Below are 15402 nucleotides of genomic sequence, written 5' to 3'. Positions count from 1 at the left end.
TGGCCCAGCCAGAGCCTGGACTTGAACCCGATCAAACATCTCTGGAAAGACCTGAAAATAGCTGTGCTCCCCCATCCAACCTGACAGAGTATTTGCAGAGAAGAATTGGAGAAACTCCCCAAATGCAGGTGTGTGTAGCGTCATACCCAAGAAGACATGAGGCTGTGATTGCTGCCAAAGGTGCTTCCACTAAGTAAAGGGTCTGAATACTTATTACATTTTTTATACATGTGCAAACATTTCTAAAAACCTGTTTTTGCTTTGTCATGAAGATTGAAGAGGAATTACTACAAAGAAAATGAACAGAGTTTGGGACAACTTGAGGAGTTTAATTTCTACATACAAACTGGCTTTGATCCAGCTTTAACTTCATATCATACCTAAATGTTGGTCTATCGATCTGACAAGATTCTGCACCAAGCTTAAAATCACTGTTAAAACAACTAGAAGCAGACAAGCCACGAATGTCAGTGCAATGCAATGCCTTCCATTGAAGCAAATTCAGTAAATATTTGTTTTGATCCTTTAATTTACAGACATAAGTACATACACTTAGTGTAAAACATATGCAAACATTACACCATTAACACATTTTCATGCAGCAGGATTACTGGGAAACTTAATTGGAAGCACACATGACTTTGCGCCATTTCAACATTTTGTCTATCATAGTTATTTTACAGAAACACACCAGAAACAAAGCAGAGTCAAATTAATATTATTGCCACATGTATGATTCTAATATGCATAATAATGAAGATCGGCACAGGAACACAAATTCACACAAGAGATTGAGTCCCTTTACTTAACAGTCTGCTATGTAGTATTTGCAACAATTGAGGCACAGCCACTTTAACAAACAGAACTCTGCATCGACTCTGTACCTTGACCTATAATTTTTTATCAAACTTAACCAAAACCACCTTTCTTGTGCTCACAACTCCTGTCAACATTGTCATAGGCACCCCAACCCTTCAAAATTATTGGAATCCAATAAGATAGGAGTATTAAACAATGGAAGTGTTGGATGAGGTAAATAGGAAATTGTCTTTAGAAAATAAATATATTTCTGTAAAATTCTGGTTGAAAAGCTGTTTAAAAAATAAATAATTAAAACCACAGTTTGTCCATTGAGATCCCTGCTTAGTCATTGGGTCATTGTTTTCTTTCCTCTAAAGAAATATAAATCTGACAGATTGTTGCACATCAATCAATAGATGCATTGTTAAAATACAGCATTGATCATAATAGCTATTCAACAAACATAAGGAATAGCAGTAAATTAAGATGAAAAAAAAACAGGTACTGACAGAATAACTGACTCTCAATCCCAGACAAACTACAGGAGGCACAAATAGATAGTGCCCTCTACTTGCATTGTGCAATGAAATAAACCAACACACATAGTAAATACCCCTCCACCATTGAGGGCCCTTATTAATGCCTGACCTATGAGCAATAAACATACTGAGAAAAGACAGTCCTTGCCATACTACTTTTTAAACCCCCCCCCCCAACTACTGTTTTTGGGGGAAAGATATTAGAAGCATGTGTGTGGGTCATGTCTTAATAGGAAAAAAAGTACCCACCCCTATATCTAATCTTCACCCACAAGGTGTTGCTTTGGAAGGGTTGAGTGCAAAACAGGGGTAACAATCTATGTGGTGCAGGGAGAAGACTATGTAGTTCTCCACACACACACACACATACACACACACACACACACACACACACACACACACACACACCTCAGTGTTTTACAAGCAAAGAGACATGGAAGAGCTGTGACCAGACAACAACTATCTCGCCCTTTCTCTGACCAATATCAATTATTTCCTCTGCGTACGATCACGGCGGTGCAGCCCTCAATCTGTCCTTTCTGTTATTCATCATTTTCTCCCCTACCCCATTATGAATAAATCAAGAGTTCACATGTCCTTCTTCAGAGCCTCTGCATGAGTACTTGAAACAGAGGAGAGAGACAGTCAGTTACTGCAAACAGTGGGAAGAGGGCAGGGGGACAACTTTCATTATTGACTACTGATCACTGATGATGTTCATGCTTTGGTCCACAAAACAACCCATTAATACGCTGTATAAATGTGTGTGTAACTTCTTCAGCAGCTTTCTCTGACTCGTCTGGCCAGTGATAAGACCTGACTAGCAGTAATTGAGTCCCTGTATGTGTAGGAGCCAGTCGCTCTCCACAACTCTTCGTGTCCACCTCTCGCCATGTTGCTGCCTGGCTCACTGACAGTGTGTATCCATGCCTCCACTGTCGTGTTGGAAAGGATCTAGAACTTGACGCAGTGACCGGTGTTCACCAAGAAATAGGTGCAATTCAGATTCTCTTTGTTTCTGCATTTTGGGGGGCGTTTTTATTTTTCGTTTCTTTTCTTAAAAGAATAAGTTTGTCCCTTACAATGGTCCGTATTTGGCTTCATATCGGGACATAATGTTCTTGCAGCGACCACAGTCCTTTCGCAACTCAGCCACTTGTAGCCGCAACGCTGCATTTTCCCTCTCCAGAAACGAAGCGCGCACTGTGATTTGGTTCTCCTTCAGCCGCCGGGCGTCACGTGAACGTTTGGCTGCCACGTTGTTCTTCTTCCTCCTCGACCAGTATTTATCGTCCTGTGGGAGACAGAGGATTGTAATACAAAATAATAGAATCAGTGTTGTGGAAACATTCCTAATCCCAGACAAGCCTCTTTATTTCATGGCTTACTACTCGCTCATTAATTTTGCTGGTGTAACATAGTGATACTACAATCTTCATCAACCAATGATTATTTGGTGCCCAATTGCAGTGGCTACATTCTCATTATCCTACTACAGAACAACCAGTTCCATCATTCATCACCTCCCTGAAACCAATATTCACCGGTCATCTTACCTTCTGCTCAGTGGGCACAAAGACCTTTTTGGCCTTCTTGATCATGGGCTGTGGTTTGAGGTCCTCGTCAGAGAACTTGTGTTTGCGTGGGTTGAACAGCTCACCCCCAGGCACGCTGGACAGCACCAGGTCTGTGGGGTCCGGCTGGAAGTTGATATCCACCTCAATGTCCTCCGGGTCGATGGGAGTGGGTGTGAGTCGGTCTGCAGACTTCCCCTCTAGAGGGAGACAAAGTGAGTTCAATGAGGAGTATATTTTTATTTATTTTGGTGGCTGTTATGTATATTTTTATAATCTTGAAGGCTATAGTTAATTGATAATTCACAACTGTTTGCTACATTTTTTCCTTAAGGCATACTAAGGTCAGCCCTATATGAATACTGCCATTTGCTAATGCTGTAGAGCTCAGATTTCACATGTACGTGTGTCCATGTGTGTACTGGAGGCAAGGTGTCGAGTGCGTCAGGTACATCTATTTGACATTTGAATACAATATGGGAGTATCTAGTGTCAGCATGTTGCAAGCGTCTATTACAGTGTCAGTATATGTGCATGTTGAGTTCAAAGGTAGAATTTGTTACAGTGGTACCATGTCTGGGCTTTTAACAATGGGCCCCAACAATGTACCTTTTTTATTTTTAGACACTTCAACCTCCGCTGCTTCAAACCCAGACACAGCATCTTCATCGTCCCCATCTTCTTCTTCCTTCTCTTGTTCAGCTGGCTCTAAGGTGAGTGTGACGGTCTCTGTGTCAGAGGTGGTGAAAGGGGGTCTTGTCCCCTTGGTTTCCTCCTGGGCCAGGCTCTTCTGCAGCTCCTCCTCTAGGGTGACTGGGATGCCATTCTCCTGCAGGAACTCATCCAGGTCCATGTACTCCAAGTGGAAGGTCTCCCCATCATAGGGGATGGTCTTCTCCCAGATGGCAGGGGTAAGGGAGGCGGACACCCCTCCAATGCCGGTACCTCCAGTCCCACCACTGGCCCCTCCAACACCGGCCTCGCCATTATCGGCAGAGCACAACTTCTTCTTCTCTATTTCTGCGGAGATAACCGTGAAGAGCATAATGGGTGACGGTTTATTGACCATGTGAACACAAACAGGATGCTATATAAAGGAAGATAGATGTCCGATGTCATGGAAAGAAGTAGAAAAAAAACAAGTGGTGAAATTACAGAATGAGGTAAAAGAAAAGGGGGGGTGCATCAACCCATAAAAAATGAGGAAGGGAAATCTGGACTTGGCAACACAGCCCCTAAACACAAAAACGAACATGAAAATAAATATTAATTACCCTTCAAATGCAAGAAAATTATGTACTCATATTGTATGTGAAAAATGGTTTGACTGCAGTGCTCTAGGACAAGCAGGGAGGTGTGAGAACTTGATGTTCTTTTTTCCTCCCTCAGTTCAGTGCCTCAGGGGAAACTGGCACAGCACTCAGAATGTACAAAGGGTTTCCTTCCCCAGTACTGCTCTATACTTAACACATTTGAACAACTATTGTACTAGTCATATATAATTATCAAACACAGCTGATTAAAAAAACAAATGTGTCCAGTTGTTTGAGGGTACACAAACGCTCATTAGAAGCACTACTACGTCTCCATACACCAGTCAACATGTCCGCGAAGTCAACGATCACATCAGATCTATGCAGTTCACATAAAAAAATGTGTAAATTGGAAAGGATCTCTCTCTTCATCCAAAACGAAACCAGTAGGCTAGTCTTACCATCGTCGCCTTCGAGAATATTAGGTGGGGGAATGTCCATACTCTTCTTCAAAACAATAGGAAACGATTTCTGTGGATTCGACCTAGGCTGCAGAGGCGCCTTGAGTGTAGTTTCCCAGGCACTGTTAGCAATATCCGTGGATAAATTAAGTCAAAGCAGCGTTTCAGTCTGTTGCTTTGAAACCTGTTTCACAAATTAAAACGTTGTCATAACAAACACCACAAATCCCATCGGTCGAAGCCTACTGCGAGCGCTGTTTTCTTATTCATGAGCTATACGCCTCTTCAGAAAATACTCGGCGCGGATTGGTCACAAATGTATCTTTTAATATTAAGTAGCTGACATAGAAAACTCGCTGGTGAGCCAGTCAAAACAGAAGCAGTAGAACCCACCTGGAGCTCATTGGCTGAAGGAACACTCCATTTCAATCCTTCGTACGGAAATAACTGTACATTGCGTGCAGAATGTCAACATAGTGTCTCCTGACTCCTATTGTTGCTACATTTAGCTAAACCAGATAGATCTAGAACGGTATGACTATGGCCATTCACTGACCCTGGGAACTAGAGGAGACGAGGACAAGAATGCTTCGCGACATTTAATGTCAACCACATCAAATCGTAGGCCAGGCTTCCCCAAACGGCGGCGGTTTTATTTGGCTCCCCAAGTTTTCTGATAATTTTTTTTGGGACATTTTTTGTTTTCATTGTTGGAGATAAAAACACCAGGAAATCAGCTCCAAGTGATTTTAATTTTGTACATCTGTTCCCAAGTATTCCCACCCATAGAGTCATATGTGATCATATAATAATAATGAATAACAATTGATTGGGTTTATATAGCACTTTTCTACAAACTGAGGTACTCAAAGCGCTATACATAGTAGGGTGAAACTCACCTCACCCAACATCAATGTGTAGCACCCACCTCAGTGATGCACTGGGACCATTTTTGTGCCAGACCTCTCACCACACACTAGCTATCAGTTGGACAGGTGAGGAGTGATATATGCCAATTAGGAATGAGGGGGATGATAGGTGGCCACCCGCCTAATCATTTATTTTTTATGATGGTCCGCCCCCGACCACTCGCTCAAGAAAGAATTTGCCCGCGGCTAAATCTAGTTGAGGACCCCTGTCGACATTGGATACTTACTTACGTTTTATATGAAGATGCATTGTATCCAGTTTCTCCTCTACAATACAGGATGCATTATACATTGATGCATTTGTATCCACACTCGTGGCCAAAGAAAACACGTGTGTTCTTTTCTCTCCTTCACGTGCAGAGACAAGCTGTTGAGGGGCGTGGTTATGGCACGTGCAAAAGCAGGGCGGCGGTAGCCCAGGAAGCACGACCTCGCACTATACTGAACAGCTGGCGTGTCCCTATCATGTATTTACACCCAACACAACCGTTCATCCATTGGATTGGAAATGTGTTAATAACATATGATATGATATCCCCTCACCTTACACCACATCAATAAAAGTGTTATATTGATAATGGTTTCCGATATGCTAATAGACTAGAATTCTCACATTTCTGCACGCACATGCGCATCCAAATGGAGCTTCAACAAACATCAGTCTGTTTTTTGTTGTTGCAGGATGTTCAGACAGGGTCATGCTGTACTGAACACATTCCACCACTGCAAATCAGTCATTCCAAAAATAGTAACAACAATACTTAGTAGCCCATGTTGGACATACCTGGAACCAATTAAGGGCTTCATTCATTGGGTGAATTAAATCTGATTAGTTTAGTTCACCTATGTCTTATCTATTTAGGTCAGTGTCATATTTTGTATGAAGACAGTTTGTACAGTGGATTGAGGTCTGACATTCAGACAATATGAACCTTTATAGCAACACAACATATGATGCAATGCAATGTTATTCTAGCAGGTCTCTATATGCAACAGCTCAACTGTTCACTCACTGTACAAGATACACAACAGAGTGGTACAGTAACAGTACATCTGAACTTTTACAGAGTAAACAAAAGTCTAAGTGGGTACATGAGGGAGGAACTAGCCACAAATAGTTATCTAGGTTAAAATACAGGTGATATGAGCCCATAAAATAGGTCAGTAGGCTACCTTGTATCTAGACTTGCACCTAAAAAATTTAAAATAAAGTTATATAGACTCTGACAAGCTTCTACAAATGCCAATCTAATAGACCCGTACAGACAGTACTTGAATATGGCTATTAATTAGTCAGGTCACAACATTTACGATCAATTTATACTGAACTAAAATATACATGCAACATGTAAAGTGTTGGTCCCATGTTTCATGAGCTGAAATAAAAGATCCCAGAAATGTTCCATACGCACATAAAGCTTATTTCTAAAAAATGTCGTTCAGAAATGTGTTCACATCCATGTTTGTGAGAATTTCTCCTTTGTCAAGAAAATCTGTTGACCTGACAGGTGTGGCATATCAAGAGGCTGATTAAACAGCACGATCCTTACACAGGTGCACCTTGTACTGGGGACAATCAAAAGGCCACTCTAAAATGTGAAGTTTTGTCTCACAATGCCAGGGATGTCTTAAGTTTTGAGGGAACAAGCAATTGACATTTTGTCTGCAGGAATATCCACCAGAGCAGTTCCCAGAGAATATAATGTTAATTTCTCTACCATAAACTGACTCCAACGTCGTTTTAAAGAATTTGGCATTACGTCCAACCAGCCACACAACCGCAGACCACGTGTATGATGTCGTATGAGCGGTTTGCTGATGTCACCCCATGGTGGCGGTGGGGTTATGGTATGGGCAGGCATAAGCTACGGACAACAAACACAATTGCGTTTTAGTGATGGCAATTTTAATGCACAGAGATACCGTGACAAGATCCTGAGGCCCATTGTCATGCCATTCCTCTGCTGCCATCACCTCATGTTTCAGCATGATAATGCACAGCCCAATGTCACAAGGATCTGTACACAATTCCTGGAAGCTGAAAATGTCCCAGTTCTTCCATGGCCTGTATGCTCACCAGATATGTTTGGGATGCTCTGGATCGACGTGTACGACAGTGTTCCAGTTTCCACCAATATCCAGCAACTTCGCACAGCCATTGAAGAGGAGTGGGACAACATTCCACAGGCCACAATCAACAGCCTGATCAACTCTATGCGAAGGAGATGTGTCACGCTGCATGAGGAAAATGGTGGTCACACCAGATACTGACTGGTTTTCTGAACCATGCCCCTACTTTTTTTAAGGTATCTGTGACCAACAGATGCATTTCTGTATTCTCAGTCATGTGAAATCCATAGATTATGGCCTAATGAATTTATTTCAATTGACTGATTTCCTTATGAACTGTAACTCAGTAAAATCTTTGAAATTGTTGCAGTTATATTTTTGTTCAGTATATGATGGCACAAACAATGCATAGAAACATGGTCCTGATAATTTCCCTTTTAGATCAACACAATTGTATGAACGCAATATAAATCCTCTCCTACATTCATTTCCTCGGAGGGGAAAATGACCAGAGGGTCCAGCTTTGTGGGAGCAGCACAGTGTGGTTTGTTTGCTAACGAACTGGGTGATCTCAGATGCCTCTGGTTCTTGTCTGTATAACAGATGGATATCAATCTATTCAGGCTGCATAAGAGTAGCCCTAGTGGAAGTCTACTGTCCACAGCAAGAAGGGCATGAATGTACAATTGTTTAGTGTTAGGAAAATAAGAGACTGAAAGACCATGTATTTGTCTGTATACATATCCCTCTTTAGAGAAATTTAATAATGAACTAACCTCACATATGTTAACATCCGCCAACTGGTTTTGGTGTTGACTTGAAAGCAGAGATGCACAGTCTCTGGGACATTCAGTAACTGGAGTGGAGATGCTTTAACCGCTGGGAGCAACAAGGCTGTGCAAATCACATTTTATTTGTCACATGCTTTGTAGATAACAGGTGTAGACTAACACTGAAATGCTTATGGGTCCTTTTCCAACAATGCAGAGTTAAATATGAAAAATAAAATAAAGATAGTGACACAAGTAATAAATTAAACAATGAAAACAAATATCAAGTAAAAATAACATGGCTATAAACACTGAGCATACATGTCACGACTTCCACCGAAGTTGGTTCCTCTCCTTGTTCGGGCGGCGTTCGGCGGTCGGCATCTTCTAGCCATCGTCGATCCACTTTTCATTTTCCATTTGTTTTGTCTTGTTTTCCTACACACCTGGTTTTCATTTCCCTCATTTATTGTTGTGTATTTAACCCTCTGTTCCCCCCATGTCTTTGTGTGGAATTGTTTGTTGTAAGTGCTTGTGCACATGTTTACTGGTGCGTGTCGGGTTTTGTACCCATATTTTGTTATTCTGGATGCCGTTGGTTTTGTAATTAAACTGCTCCGGCTATTACCTAGTTCTGCTCTCCTGCGTCTGACTTCCCTGCCACCAGTTACGCACCCCTTACAATACAAAACATTAAGGACACCTGCTATTTCCATGACATAGACTGACCAGGTGAATTCAGGTGAAAGCTATTATCCCTTATTGATGTCACTTGTTAAATTCACTTCAATCAGTGTGGATGAAGGGGAGTACAGATTAAATAATATGTTTTAAGCCTTGAGACAATTGAGACATGGATTGTGCATGTGTGCCATTCAGAGGGTGAATTGGCAAGACAAAATATTTAAGTGCCTTTGAACAGGGTAAGATAGTAGGTGCCAGTTGTGTTGCCTGGTTGTTCACGCTCAACAGTTTCTGTGTGTATCAAGAATGGTCCACCACCCAAAGGACATCCAGCCAACTTGACACAACTGTGGGAAGCATTGGAGTCAACATGGGCCAGCATCACTGTGGAACGGTTTTGACAACTAATAGAGTCCATGCCCTGACAAACTGAGGCTGTTCTGAGGGCAAAAGGGGCAGGTGCAACTCAATATTAGGAAGGGGTCCTTAATGTTTTGCACACTCAGTGTATAGGGAGTAGAAAATAACATGACTATATACAGGGAGTACCAGGACCGAGTTGATAATTGAGGTAGCTATGTACTGTACATATTGGTAGGGGTCAAGTGACTAGGCAACAGGATAGATAAAACAGTAGCAGCATCGTGTGTGTGTGTGTGTGTGTGTGTGTGTGTGTGTGTGTGTGTGTGTGTGTGTGTGTGTGTGTGTGTGTGTGTGTGTGTGTGTGTGTGTGTGTGTGTGTGTGTGTGTGTGTGTGGATTCAGTATTCATGTATGTGCATGTTATTTGTGTGTAGGCATATGTGGTGTGTGTGTGTGTGTTGGGGTGTGGGAAGAGTCCAGTGTGTGTGCATGGTGCAAGAGAATTAGTCCAAAAAAGGGTCATTGCAGCTAGTCCAGGTAGCCATTTGATTAGCTATTTTGTAGTCTTGTTTAGAGGTCTTATGGCTTGGGGGTAGAAGCTATTCAGGGTCCTGTTGGCTCCAGACTTGGTGCATTGGTATTGCTTGCAAGGCAGTAGCAGAGAGAACATTCTGTAGCTTGGGTGGCTGGAGTCAGAATTTTTGGGGGGCGTTCCTCTGACACCGCCTGGTATAGAGGTCCTGGATGGCAGGGAGCTCAGCCCCAGTTTGCTGACAACACGATGGTGGTAAGCTTGATCACAGATGACGATGACCTGGCAGTGTGGTGCCGGGACAACAACCTTTCCCTCAACTTCAGTAAGACCAAGGAGCTGATCGTGGACTACAGGAAACAGGGGGGGAGGGGTGAGTACGCCCCATCCACATCAACAGGGCTGTAGTGGAGCGGGTCAAGAGCTTCAAGATCCTCGGGGTCCAAATCACTAAGGACAAAAATAGTCCACACAGACACCCGCACAGTAGTGAAGGCGCGATAGTTCCTCTTAAATTAAGAAAAAAAAGAACACCATTTGGCGAAAGGCTCAGCACACAAATACTCAGGCTGACTGGCTGTCGTTCAGGCAAATGAGAAATAAGTTCACTTAGGCTGTTATGCACCTCCCCGAATTTGGCCTTAAACACTCTACAACAAAGCTTTCAGTGTCCAACAAGCTTTCTCTGCCCTTATCCTTGTTCTGAACACCTCCAAAACAAAGGTCATGGTATTCAATCAATCCCTTTCCCAGTCTGCTTTCCTCACATGCTTCAAGATGGCCACCATTGTTCCACCCTACCTGATACACTAGACGGACTCCAATTTGCTTACCGCTCCAATAGGTCCACAGACGATGCAATCGCCATCACACTGCACACTGCCCTATCCCATCTGGACAAGAGGAATACATATGTAAGAATACTGTTCATTGGCTACAGCTCATCATTTAACACCATAGTAGCCTCCAAACTTGTCATTAAGCTTGAGACCCTGGGTCTCGACCCCGCCCTGTGCAACTGGGTCCTGGACTTCCTGACGGGCCGCCCCCAGGTGGTGAGGGTAGGAAGCAACATCTTCACCCCGCTGATCCTCAACACTGGGGCCCCACAAGGGTGCGTTCACAGCCCTCTCCTGTACTCCCTGTTGACCCATGACTGCGTGGCCATGCACGCCTCCAACTCAATCATCAAGTTTGCAGATGACACTACAGTGGTAGGCTTGATTCCCAACGACGACGAGACGGCCTACAGGGAGGAGGTGAGGAACCTCAGAGTGTGGTGTCAGGAAAATAACCTCTCACTCAAAGTCAACAAAACAAAGGAGATGATCGTGGACTTCAGGAAACAGCAGAGGGAGCATCTCCCCAACCACATCGACGTGACAGTAGTGGAGAAGGCGGAAATAAATTTGGCTTGTCACCTAAAACACTCAAACTTTTACAGATGCACAATCGAGAGCATCCTGTCGGGCTGTATCACCGCCTGGTACGGCAACTGCTCCGCCCACAACCACAAGGCTCTCCAGAGGGTAGTGCGGTCTGCACAACGCATCACCGGGGGCAAACTACCTGCCCTCCAGGACACCTACACCACCCGATGTCACAGGAAGGCCAAAAAGATCATCAAGGACAACAACCACCCGAGCCACTGCCTGTTCACCCCGCTATCATCCAGAAGGCGAGGTCAGTACAGGTGCATCAAAGCTGGGACCGAGAGACTGAAAAACAGCTTCTATCTCAAGGCCATCAGACTGTTAAACAGCCATCACTAACATAGAGTGGCTGCTGCCATCATACAGACTCAAATCTCTTGCCACTTTTTAATAAATGGATTTAATAAAGGTATCATTAGGCTCTTTAAATAACGCCACTTTAATAATGTCTACATATTTCTCATCTCATATGTATATACTGTATTCTATACCACTTACTGCATCTTGCCTATGCCGCATGGCCATTGCTCATCCATATATTTATATGTACAAATTCTTATTCATCCCTTTACATTTGTGTGTATAAGGTAGTCGTTGTGAATTTGTTCGATTACTTGTTAGATATTACTGCATTGTCAGAACTAGAAGCCCAAGCATTTCGCTACACTTGCATTAACATCTGCATGTGACCAATACAATTTGAATTGATTTGATGTGGATCGATAAGAAGAATGCCCCCTCTCTCCACCAGTGTGATTACTACCTCTGAGGGTTTAGAGCTTGAGGTAGTCACTCATACTTGTGAGTATGGCAAGACGGTACACTGTCCTTCTCTCAGCACATATCCAAGCTGCAGGCTAAGGTTAAATCTAGACTTTGTTTCCTCTATCATAATCACTCCTCTTTCATCCCAGCTGCCAAACTAACCCTGATTCAGATGACCATCCGACCCATGCTAGATTAGGGTGACGTAATTTATAGATCGGCAGGTAAAGGTGCTCTCAAGCGGCTAGATGTTCTTTACCATTCGGCCATCAGTTTTGCCACCAATGTTACTTATAAGACACATCACTGCACTCTATACTCCTTTGTAAACTGGCCATCTCTGTATGCCCGACGCAAGACCCACTGGTTGATGCTTATTTATAAAACCCTATTAGGGCTCACTCCCCCCTATCTGAGATACCTACTGAAACCCTCATCCTTCACATACAACATCCAGTCACATTCTTTTATAGTTCCTGAAGCACACACATCCCTGGGTCACTCCACTTTTCAGTTCGCTGCAGCTAGCGACTGAAACGAGCTGCAAAAAACACTCAAACTGGACAGTTTTATCTATTTATATTTTTCCACATTTTATTACGTTACAACCTTATTCTAAAATGGATTAAATTGTTATTTTCCCTCATCAATCTACACACAATAACCCATAATGACAAAGCAAAAACAGGTTTTTAGAAAGAAAAAAATGACATTTCATACATAAGTATTCAGACCCTTTATTCAGAACTTTGTTGAAGCAACTTTGGCCGCGATTACAGCCTCGAGTCTTCTTGGGTATGACGCAACAAGCTTGGCACACCTGTATTTGGGGAGTGTCTCCCAGTCTTCTCTGCAGATCGTCTCAAACTCTGTCAGATTGGATGGGGAGTGTCGCTGCACAGCTATTTTCAGGTCTCTCCAGAGATGTTTGATCGGGATCAAGTCCGGGCTCTGGCTGGGCCACTCAAGGACATTCAGAGACTTGTCACGAAGCCACTACTGCGTTGTCTTGGCTATGTGCTAAGGGTCGTTGTCCTGTTGGAAGGTGAACCTTCGCCCCAGTCTGAGGTCCTGAGCGCTCTGGAGCTGGATTTCATCAAGGATCTCTCTGTACTTTGCTCCGTTCATCTTTCCCTCGACCCTAACCAGTCTCTCAGTTCCTGCCGCTAAAAAACATCCCCACAGCATGATGCTGCCACCACCATGCTTTACCGTAGGGATGGCATTGGCCAGGTGATGAGTGGTGCCTGGTTTCCACCAGATGTGACACTTGGCATTCAGGCCAAAGAGTTCAATCTTGGTTTCATCAGACCAGAGAATTTTGTTTCCCATGGTTTGAGTCCTTTAGGTGCCTCTTGGCAAACTCCAAGCGGATTGTCATGTGCCTTTTACTGAGGAGTGGCTTCCGTCTGCCCACTCTACCATAAAGGCCTGATTGGTGAAGTTCTGCAGAGATGGTTGTCCTTCTGGAAGGTTCTCCCATCTCCATAGAGGAACTCTGAAGCTCTAACCAAGGCCCTTTTCCCCGATTGCTCAGTTTGGCCGGGGGCAGCCAGCTCTAGGAAGAGTATTGGTGGTTCCAAACTTCTTCCATTTAAGAATGATGGAGGCCACTGTGTTCTTGGGAACCTTCAAAGCTGCAGACATTTTTTGGTACCCTTCCCCAGATCTGTGCCTCGACACAATCGTGTCTTGGAGCTCTACGGACAATTCCTTCGACCTCATGGCTTGGCTTTTGCTCTGACATGCACTGTCAACTGTGGGACTTTATATAGACAGGTTTGTGCCTTTCCAAATCATGTCCAATCAATTGAATTTACCACAGGTGGACTCCAATCAAGTTGTCGAAACAAGGATGATCAATAGAAACAGGATGCACCTGAGCTCAATTGCAAGCAAAGGGTCTGAATAATTATGTAAATAAGGTATTTATGTTTTCTATTTTTAATACATTTGCAAAAATGTCATTATGGGGTATTATGTGTAGATTGATGAGAAAAAATATAATTTAATCATTTTTAGAATAAGGCTGTAACGTAACAAAACGTGGAAAAAGTGAAGGGTTCTGAATACTTTCCGAATGCACTGTATCTACCTCTGTCACTCCAGTATCCCTGCACATTGTAAATATGCTATCGGAACTGACCTTGTATATAGCTTCTTATTTCTTATTTCTTGTGTGTTTTTGTTCTACCTTGTGTTATTTTTAGTACTAAATGGATACTGATTACTGCATTGTTGGGTTTAGAGCTGGCAAGAAAGGCATTTCACTGTACTTGTGCATGTGATATTAAAACTTAACACTTTAATTAGAGGAGGGGACTAAGCATGTACCCCTGAGGGGCCCCCATGTTGAGGGTCAGCATGGCGGAATGGCGGATGGGTTGTTGCCTACGCTCACACCCTAGGGGCGGCCCATCAAGAAGTCCAGGATCCAGTTGCAGAGGGAGGTGTTTAGTCCCAGGGACCTTAGCTTAGTGATGAGCTTTGAGGGCACTATGGTGTTGAACGCTGAGCTGTAGTCAATAATCAGCTTTCTCACGTAGGTGTTCCTTTTGTCCAAGTGGGAAAATGGCAGTGTGGAGTGCAATAGAGACTGTGTCAACTGTGGATCTGTGGGGGCTGTATGTTAATTGGTGTGGGTCCAGAGTTCCTGGGATGATGGTGTTGATGTAAGCCATGACCAGCCTTTCAAGGCATTTCATGGCTACAGATGTGAGTTCTACGGGGCAATAGTCATTTAGACAGGTTACCTTGGCGTTCTTGGGCAAAGGTTCTGCTTGAAACATGTAGGTTTTACAGACTGGGTCAGGGAGAGTTTGAAAATGTCAGAAGACATTTGCCAGCTAGTCAGTGCATGCTCTGAGTACACGTCATGGTAATACATTTGGCCCTGCGGCCTTGTGAATGTTAACCTATTTAAAAGGTCTTTCATCGGCTACGGATAGCATGATCACAGTCGTCCGGAAAAGCTGGTGCTCTCACGCATGGTTTAGTGTTGCTTGCCTCGAAGGGAGCATGGAAGGCATTTAGCTCGTCTGAAAGGCTTGGGTGGCTGGGCAGCTCGTGGCTAAGTTTCCCATCGTAATCTGTGATAGTTTGCAAGCCCTGCCATATCTGACAAGCTTCAGTGCCGGTGTAGTAGGATTCGATCTTAATTCTGTATAGCAGCTTTGCCAGTTTGATGGCTTGTCGGAGGGTGTAGCAGGATTTCTTATCAGCATATGGG

The 15402-nt window shown here is 43.5% G+C and overlaps 1 protein-coding gene across 1 annotated transcript; it reads right to left on the bottom strand.

Moving 5' to 3' along the window:
* Positions 1-308: 308 nt before the first annotated feature.
* On the bottom strand, positions 309-4888 carry LOC120034118 (thyrotroph embryonic factor-like). The gene is made up of 4 exons (XM_038980558.1): positions 4629-4888; positions 3524-3934; positions 2897-3114; positions 309-2634 (listed from the first exon to the last, which is right to left on the bottom strand). The coding sequence occupies exons 1-4, from the start codon at positions 4666-4668 to the stop codon at positions 2419-2421; spliced, it is 885 nt and encodes a 294-aa protein (XP_038836486.1). The 5' UTR covers positions 4669-4888; the 3' UTR covers positions 309-2418.
* Between the last annotated feature and the right edge of the window lie 10514 nt (positions 4889-15402).

Source organism: Salvelinus namaycush, chromosome 41 (assembly GCF_016432855.1).
Source record: "Salvelinus namaycush isolate Seneca chromosome 41, SaNama_1.0, whole genome shotgun sequence".
In the NCBI taxonomy this organism is placed as follows: Eukaryota; Metazoa; Chordata; class Actinopteri; order Salmoniformes; family Salmonidae; genus Salvelinus; species Salvelinus namaycush.
This window is presented reverse-complemented; position numbering and strand designations above follow the sequence as displayed.